The 10,136-nt window shown below is 36.4% G+C and overlaps 1 protein-coding gene across 1 annotated transcript in view; it reads right to left on the reverse strand.

Annotated features, from left to right (window-relative positions):
• Adad1 (adenosine deaminase domain containing 1) overlaps positions 1-10,136 on the reverse strand; it is a 41,421-nt gene that overhangs the window by 6,227 nt on the left and 25,058 nt on the right. The window contains exons 10-11 of the mRNA XM_005370391.2: positions 6,020-6,257; positions 662-794 (exon numbers count right to left, since the gene is read on the reverse strand). Of these exons, the coding sequence (XP_005370448.1) occupies positions 662-794; positions 6,020-6,257 (371 nt within the window). The remainder of the gene's footprint in view (positions 1-661; positions 795-6,019; positions 6,258-10,136) is intronic.

The following is a 10,136-nucleotide window of genomic DNA, read 5'->3' on the forward strand; positions in this document are numbered from 1 at the left end:
TATGACTGTTGGTGTGAATTGTGCACAGGTTTGTAGTTGATATGACTGTAGGTGTGGATGTGTGCACAGGTTTGTAGTTGATATGACTGTAGGTGGGAACATGCATACAGGCTTGTAGTTGACATGTCATATTAGATGAAAGTAGAAAAATAAAATCCAGTATGTGCTATGACTTTAGCTTAGTGCTTGCCTTGCATGTGCAAGCAATCTTTTTTGTTTTGCTTTGTTTTTCAAGACAGGGTTTCTCTGTGTAGCTTTGGAGCCTGTCCTAGAACTAGTTTCTGGGATTAAAGGTATGCGCTAATACCATTCTGCCATATAAGCAATCATAACTATTAATCTATCCCTCCCACCCCCAAAAATTTGTTTAGGAAGAAAATAATCTGTATTATCTACTAAGTCACGTTTAAATTAGAGTCTGGAATTAAACTTACTTTGAGCAATGTATTATTGTAAGACTTAACATTCTCTAGTTAATAATGCCATGCACAGTAAAAAGTTTTATAACCTTTGTATCTATGGGTATAACAAAAAGGTGCTAAGCAATATTGTCAGAATAAGTTTGATAATATGTTATATCCAGAACTACTTAAACAATTTTTGTTGTCTCTATAGATTCACCACATTACTGTCTTTAGCTACATTTCTATGGTCACCTTACCTTAGCTGCATGGTACGTACGAGCTTCAAGTAAATCATCTGTTTTAGCTTCCTTGGCAAGCAGATTAAATCGACTTAACATTGCAGCCTTACAAAGCCGACTTGCCATTGATAAACCACTTTTAAATGGGGAACTAAAATTGAAAGGAATAAAACATGCAATAATCATAGTTAATGATTTATGCTGGCAATTGTAGGGATTAAAGGCAGTTCATAGACATTTATGATCCTGATTAGGAAGAAGAATGCATGTACTGAAGCTCTATTTTAGATAAGAAGCAATTTGAGTTACTTAACTGGTGTCAGAAGTTAATATAACTTAAATTAGTTTAACTTATTACTGTACTGCATCAAAAGTTAAAACAATGTTTGTATTTGAATATTCCTATTATTTAAAGAAAATTAATCTATGGTAATACAAATTAAAAGAGTTATTCTCCTATGATTGAAGAAAGGGAGTGTAGAAATACCTTCTGGAGTGGTGACAGCCACTGAATTTTGACTAGAGTAATAGGTGACCTGGATGGATACATGTATCACATCTCCTGAAATTGTACAATGCATTCTCTGCAAGCAAACTGTAATTTAGAAAACACTACTTTGAAACCATCCATCCATGCATATGTGTGTGCACGCACATGAATACATTATTCGTCTGTTGTAACAGATCACAAACCTTTGCACTTAGCAACTTCCCCCTCATATTAGCTGTTCTTGGTGACAGATGATTAAAACTGTAAAAATCCTCGATTCTTCTGGTTTCCATGTAGCTTTTCAGAGGCAGACGCCCCCTAGAACATGTGCTAGCCTTGTGATTTGTTATGGTGCCACAAAGAGAAAATGTACAAGTTCAGAGTCTATGTTTCAGGGGAACCCTGCGTTCTTCTCTTGAGACCCCTTCATGTTCAGGTAAGAGTGCTGTGACTACCCTAACGGGTAAAGGACAGTTATTCCTCTAAGAGATCAACCAAAGTGACATTTTATTTGACCCACACCTGATTCCAGATGCCTGCAGGAGTTCTAACTAGATCCAGAAGAACTGCTCAGCTGATCCAAACATTTATTGAGAAACAGTAATATAGTGTTGCTTTAAATCACTGAATTTGAGGTAGTTTATATGTAGCAAATGTTAGCATGCACTCATGTATACAAAATCTATTCATCTCTGTATATTAATTTCCTACCATGATAGTATTGGTAGATTTTCCGTAAATTTCTTGGGCTTTTTAGCAGAACTGAGGAACACAGCAGAACATGTGCCTAGTGTTTGTGAGGTACTGGCTTCAATCTATAAAAATAACAGTGGTTGTTTTACCTCCATTCCCCCGTATTTTATGTCTACTTTTTTTTATTCAACATATTGATGTTATGTACAGCAGTAACAGCAAGCATCACCCTGACATTTCCTCACCAATCATGATAGTGTTCTGAGTCAATAAAGCTGTATTGTACTCTTCAACAAACCACCTACTACTCTCCTTTTTACGGTTACTCCTTAGTAGGTCCTTGTTATGTGCTCTAGCAGAGCGATCATAGGAATAATTGTGATAAATATAAATTTCTAATTTGGTGTCATCTCTACTACCACATTTACATGTTGTAGAATACTATTTTAAGGTGTGTTAATTTGTTTATGTTGTTGAATACCTGTTTAATGATACAAAGATGTGTTGCATTCTTTTATGTTGCATTTGTTTAACTCTGTGAAGCTGTGATTCTTTGCCTGTCTAAAACACCTGATGGTCTAATAAAGAGCTGAAGGGCCAATAGTGAGGCAGGAGAAAAGAGGTTTCTGGCAGACAGAGAGAATAAATAAAAGGAGAAAGGAGAGTAGAGAGTCAAGAAAGGAGAGGAGGAGGAGAGGAGGACTCAAGGACCAGACCACCAGTTACACAGGAAGCCGTGGAGTAAGAAGTAAGAAAGGTATGCAGAAATAGAGAAAGGGAAAGGCCCAGAGGCAGAAGATAGTTGGGATAATTTAAGAAAAGCTGGTTAGAAACAGGCTAAGCTAAGGCCAGACATTCATAAGTAATAATAAGTCTCCATGTATGATTTATTTGGTAGCTGGGTGGCAGCCCCTGCAAGGCCCAAAAGAGGGGGAAAAAAAGCAAATAACATTTACACTTGTGGAAAAACTTCAATTAGTACTGTTGTATGCAATATCTATGTGTTTTAATATGCTGTCAATTATTTTGTTGCAGTTTTGATTATCAGCAAGTGTTCTTTGTAAGTTTTGTGTGTATGTTGGGAAAGAAATAATCTTTCAACATGTTTCATGATGCAAGATACATCTGCTTCATGCAAGGATTGGTGGATTCCTAACCGATATGGTGATCCATGCCTGTACCCCTAACACTTAGCAGGCTGAGACAAGGTAACTGAAAACCTGAGGTTAACCTATATGGAGACTCTGTTTTAAAACACACACACACACACACACACACACACACACACACACACACACACACACACACACACAGTTGGATACTCTTAAAAATTTTATTTATATGTGTATGTCTGTATGTGTATATTAATATATGTACATATGTACATGTGCATGTTAAGGAGCCTTGGAATCCAGATACGGGAGTCAAATCATCTGGAGTTGGAGTTACAGGTGGTGGTGAGCCACCCCATGTGGGTGCTGAGATTCAAACTCCCATCCTCTGTAAAATCAGCAACTGCTCTTGGTCATTAAGCCATTTTCCCAGCACTCAGATGTTCTTTCTTCCTTTTCCTTCTTTCCTTCCTTCACCTCATTTTTTGTCTTTTCCAGAATAGGGTTTCTCTGTGTAGAATGTCCTCCCTCTTCCTTTTCCTTCCCTAAGGCCCTCCTATGTCACCATCTCAAGCTGATAGCTTATTATTATTATTATTGTTATTATTATTATTGTGTGTGTATGTGCATGCTCTAACTACAGCCATGTGATATTTGACAAAGAGGTAAAACACATCCACTGAAGACAGAATCTTCAACAAATGGTACTGGGAAAACTGAATGTCCACATGCAGAAAAATGAAATTAGACCTTTATCTATCATGCAGCACAAAAATTAGATTCAGGTGGGTCAAAGATCTCAATCTGAAACCTGAAACACTAAAACTGCCAATGGAATATGTAGGGAATATACTATAAGATACAGGTATAGAAAATAACTTTTGGATAAGACTCCATTTGCTGAGCTATCAACGTGAATGACTGACAAGTGGGACCTCATAAAACTAAAAGGCACCTGCACAGATAAGGAAACAACCAAGTGACTAAAGAAGAAACCCATAAAATGGGAGAAAGTCTTTTCCAGCTATACATCAGCAAAAGATTAATACCCAGAATATACAAAACTCAAACAAACAAGAACAAAACAAAACAAGAATCAAGGAAACTAATGACCCAATTTTAAAAAATGGGCTAGGGAGTTTTCAGTAAGAAAAAAAAAACTGGTTAAGAAATACCTCAAAAAATGTTCAATATCCTTAACAGATAGGAACTCTGGGATTTCATCCCACTCCAGGCAGAATGGCTAATTTAAACAAAACAACTTACAACAAAGGCTGAGAAAGCTGTGGAGAAAGCAGAACCCTTAATAACTTTGGATGGGAATGCAAATTGATGAACTCACTGTGGACATCAGTAATGAAAATCATCAGACTCAACCAACCTACCATATGACACACTGTATCACTCCTGGGTTTATATCTAAAGGGCTTGGCACCCTCCTACTCCACAGATACAGTCATGTTCATTGCTGCTCTATTTGCAACATCCAGGAAACAACCTAAACCTAAACTCCCCTAAGAGAAGAATGGGTAATGAAAATGTGATATGTACATAACTCAACTAAAAAAAATTTAAGACCTTTTTGGGAATTTGGGTATGGTGGCACACACCCTTTAACCTCAGCACTCTGGAGGCAGAGGCCAATGAATTGCTAAGTTCCAGGCCAGGATTAGATAATGAGACCATGACTTTAAAAATATTTTATTTTATGATAGAGTCTTTGAGATACAGCTCAAACAACTAATTTGCTAGAAGCCTGGGCTAGTCTAACTCAGGAGCCTCCCTGCTTCTTTCTCCTGGGGCCAGAGTTACAGGGCTAGCAACAGCAGACTTTAATTGCTTCACTGATTCTTTGGGGCTAAAACTCACAGTCTAGAGCTGGACACACCCACTGCCTTATTTGTAATTATTTGCAAATACTAGACCATAGTAAGAAATTAAACTAGTTTCACATTCTTTACTCTATTTTGTCATGCCATTATTTTCTGAGTTTTAAAATATCTTATATTTGTGTATGTGTAAGGCAAGGCTGAATCTATTTATAATCCAAAACCAGACAATATATTTGTTGTGCTACAATCTGTATTATTCTTGACACTATCCTGCATATTACCCCAAGACTTGATGATGTTCATGCCAAAAAAGAGTTGCATTGGTCTTGATTAAATGTCCTTTGAAGAGGAAGATATTTAAAGTCTGTAAATTTGAAAAAAAGCCACCCTAAAGGAATCCTGGGTTTACTCAGGTCTGCTTGTATGAGCATGAGTAAGGGTTATTTACTAGATCCTAGATAACTTTCCATGGCTATAGTAACAAAGGGAAAAATGTCTCCATGGGAAGTAAGCTATTAGCAGCATTACTCATTGCTCATTTAAAAAATATATAGCCTTTAATCCCAGCACTCGGGAGGCAGAGGCAGGCGGATCTCTGTGAGTTCGAGACCAGCCTGGTCTACAGAGCTAGTTCCAGGACAGGCTCCAAAGCCACAGAGAAACCCTGTCTCGAAAAACCAAAAAAAAAAAAAATATATATATATATATATATAGCCATTACTAGGTTTTCATTTTATTCAATAATGAATTACATGAATATCACAAAGAAATATCCAAAAGGCACAGAATATTATGATTAACAATAAAGCCTTTGGAAATAAAATGTCTATATTAGGGTTCCAGTTTGAAATCCTTAGGACATGGGTGACCACATGGTATAATAGAATAGTTCTTACACTTGTGTGTTCGTAATATTTGGAACAGAATGTGAAAAACGCAGCTTCCTAACCCCAGATCCAGAAATTTAGATTTAGTAGAACCAATTCTATGATTCTAATATTTTAACAAACACAAGTGTAAAGCCAGATTCCTTGGGTTTGAATGCTGGCTTCACCATTTACTATATAACTTTGTAAGCTTGTATTATTCAAAAAGAAAGTTATAATGAATATGATGTTGGAAACCTGGCCACACTCAATACAATTGTTCAGAATCCAGTAAATAATGTACAGAATTGTTAAGAATAAAATTTCAATAAAAAGCCTTCTTGTGCATAATATATGATTTTAGAGAAAGTAGCAATTCTAACCTTTCAGTGATCTTCCCACTTAGGCCATCCACAATCTCCAAAGAATTGTCCCCTTGTGCCCAGTTCAGACTGAGTGATTTGTGGTCCAAGTTTATTTGCAGAGGATATGCAGTGGGCACTAAGCTAATGTGAGGTCTGTTGATCAAGTAAAACATGGGAAGTTTTGAAGTGAGCGCATCATCAACGCGTTGGTTTATTGCGATTTCTAAGCCTCTAGTGTCACTGCAATTCCCATCACCTAAAAAGCAAAGACAAAACATACTCAGAAATTTAAGGTCAAAAGAAAAGATTGTGCTAAAAAAGGTATACAATGGGAATAGGCTAACTATAAATACTCCAAAGCTTACTTCTCTTCTAATTTTCTCTATCCCACATTTCATTTGTTTTTTAACCATTAAGCTTGCCTGAAGATCAGCCATACAGACCACTGCCATACACCTTTAATCCTAGTAGCCACACTAGTTTGCCATAGAAACTGGGCAGGGCATGCCTTTAATCCCAGCCGGAGAAAGGATTATAAAATGGAAGCTCTCGGGCTCAGTCTTATTCTGAGATTCCTGGAGGCAGGATTGTCATTTTGGACTGAGACTGAGGTAAGAGCCAGTGGCTGGCTGTTTTGCTTTTCAGGTTTCAGGTTTCAGCTCAATCTTCCTCTCTGAGCTTTTATTAATCGTGTTGCGGGTAACCTGCAAATACCCTAAAGCTCACTTCTCTTAATTTTCTCTACCCCACATCTATCCTCTTAGCACTTATTTCCATATATTTGACCAGAATCAGGACAAGGTAATGACAAAATTTCCATCGAGGAATGATCAAAAAGGAAAAAAGCAATAGTGACTAAAAGTAAAGAACCAGGGACTGGAGCATGGGGCGGGGGGTGTTAAGAACCAGGGACTGGAGAATGCCCAGGGGTTAAGAACACTGGCTGTTCTTCCAGAGGACCAGAGTTTGATTCCCAGCATCCACATAGCAGCTTACAACTTTCTGTAACTTCAGTACTATAAGATCTGATGACTTTTTCTGGCTTCTCCAAGCACTGCAGGCCCATGGTACATAGACACACATGCAGGCAAAACACTCACATACAAAAAATAAAAAACAAATTAAAAAAAATTGCAAAGAACCGGTACTAAACCACAAAGAAATGGTACTTTTTACAGAGTTCTGCCAGAAAGAACCTGTTCACTCTGTCTTGATTTTTAGGCTTTTGCATGAAATCAGCATCTAATTGTTGGTGAAAGTCAAATCATTTTTTTATACCTAATGAGCACAAATTATAGCTGTTATGGAACCACAATGTTCCAATTTAAGGACACAAAGTAATTATAGAATGACCATTTTTGGTTAACATGAACAGTAATAAAAGCTTTCTTTGTATTCACACAATATTGTTGAAAGGAGTGAAGGCATTCTCAAGAGACCCAAATGTGTCTCTATCATAGCTCACTTTGGCTATCAAACTACTAAAATTTAGATGCACCCCAAGAAACTTGAAAAGTCTGGCATCCTAGTGGCAGCCAGGGAAAGGGTGGGAGTTTGGCAACTTGTCAGACAATCTTGCAGAGAAACTAGAATTGAGACAATGATGCTTGGGATAGATCCTAACAAGGGACTGGTTATGCATGCTTCTTGCCCTTTATTTAAGTCTAAATCTCCTATTGAAGACTCTGAAACCTCTCAGAAATTAAAATAAAAATTTAAACACACTGTTCTTTGCATTCATATTCTTTTAAGTTAACATAGGCTTGGAAGAATAAATATAAAGAATTGTACAGTCCCTGACATAATTCCTAATGAGTTTGGTCTCAGAACCCACACAGTGGAAGGAGATAACCTACTCTTGTAAGATCCCTTCTGATCTCTAAATGCACATATATACTGTGACATGTGAACACAAAAACACAAATCAATTATAAAAAGGACTTAAGAGAAAAGAAGATAAAGTCATCTTCAAAGAATTAAATTTAATCTGTAATTGCTCCCTTCTACGGAATTAAAAGGGAAGCAAAGTTCAATTATATAAAAGGAAGAAGTCTGTAAAGAACTGGAGCTGCCTGATTAACATAACTGGCTGTACTCATGCCTATATTCCACTTTACTGAGTGTTTTAACAACAGGCTTAGATGAATACCTATTTAGAATGGCATTTAGTAAGTGCTATATTATTAGGTAATAAACTGTATGATACAACAAATAAAGTTCAATTAACTCTCAAGATGTCCTAGGTATCAAATCACTCTCTTTTAAGTGAGAATTGCTAAAAATGTGAGCCATTCAATTACCTGTGTCAGAACCCCCGAAGAGTCTCTAAAATGTATGCTTTTGGGTTTATAGGCAGATTTCAAGAGTTCTGGAAATCTTCATTTTCTTATTCATACACATAAGACTTTTTTAGATTAAACCAGACAGCCAATTATTTTCATGTGGGACCCACAGAGATTGTGAGATGAAAAACCTGAAGCACTTTCCAGCACCATTTCCTTTTTATTGTCTGTATACTACCACCTAAACTGCAGGTGCGATATGGCAGTCAAATGGGCAGATATCTAATTCTTATACTCCTGCTCCAAACCACTAACCAACTACATAAAGGAATCAATGTCTGTTCTCTTAAACAACATTATAACTACAGGGTAAAGTTACATCATACAAATGACAAATTTTTAAAAACATCATCATAAAACTTAACAAAAGTTCTCTTCATCAAGTCTGTGATTGCAGAAAATGCACATAAAGTTCTTATATCTCAAACTCATATTTATCAAAAACAAAGAGGGACTTCTACAGAAGATTTAGAAAAATTTAAAATGCCTTGAGAAAGTATTTGAATTGACTAAAACTGTAAACATAGTAAGAATTTTAGTCAACCATATGATCTTAAAAAGTATCAAATAATAGTTCCCCATGAAGCATAGGAAATGAGCATGTATTCTCACCAACGGATTACTGGAAAGTTGACTGGGGCTATTTGGTAATATTTTAAAAAGTCTCACATCTTTGACCTGGTGTATAAAATAGAAAGGGATGAAACACTACCAAGCTCATTCTGTGATGTTAAAGATCAGACAAAGACATAACAACTATATACTGATTACCTCAAAGAACACAGATGTGAACATTCTCAATGAAACACTTGCAAACCAAATCCAATGACACATGAAGAACATGAACCATGTTCAGCTGGTTCCATCCTAGGCATCTAAGGGTGGATGTTTTGGCATATACAAATGAATGCTTTGTGACACATAACATGAATAGACTTAGGGTTAGAAATCTTATCATAATCTCAAATAGAAGCAGGACAAACCGCGTACAAAGTTCAGTATTTCTTCATGAGGAAAGCCCTGAGAAATTAAGATAAAGGAAACATACAACAAATTTACAGCTAACATCATACTAAGTGGGGAAAACCTTACAGTGTTTCCTCTAACATAACAAGAAAACAAGGCTGTCCTTCTACACACAAAGATCTTATAAACACTTTTTCAAAGTAGGTTACAAAACCAACATTTAAAAATTACTAGTATTTCTATACATCAGTGACAAACTTGCAGGGAAAGAAACCAAGGAAAGAATCCCATTCTCAACAGCTTAAATATATTTAGAGATAAATCTTTCCAAGCAGATGAGATACCTTTACAATCAAAACTTTAAAACACTAAACAAAGAAATTGAGAGAGTATGCAAAGACCTCTCAAATCCATCGGTATGCAAAATTTACATTGTGAAAATAGCTAACAACAAACTACAAATTTGACACAATCTCCATCAAAATTAAAAACAGCATTCTTCACAGAATCGGAAAACAATTAGAAAATTCCCATGGACACACTAAAGATCTAAATAACCTAATCCTAAGCAGAAAGATCAATGCTAAAATCATCACAATACCTGATATCAAATTGACCTATAGATCCATGATGATTGATCCAAAATAGCACAGTACTGGCATGTACGCGCGCGCACACACACACACACACACACAGCAGGAAGCACAGTACATAAGACATGAAACCTGCCTAGGTGCCCTTCAACAGGTGAATGGGTAAAGGGAATTCAGTATATAAACACAATACGTATTTAGTCATGTTTTCTCTCATATGAAGAATTTATATAT

The sequence above is a fragment of the Microtus ochrogaster genome, unplaced genomic scaffold (assembly GCF_000317375.1).
Source record: "Microtus ochrogaster isolate Prairie Vole_2 unplaced genomic scaffold, MicOch1.0 UNK78, whole genome shotgun sequence".
NCBI lineage: Eukaryota > Metazoa > Chordata > Mammalia > Rodentia > Cricetidae > Microtus > Microtus ochrogaster.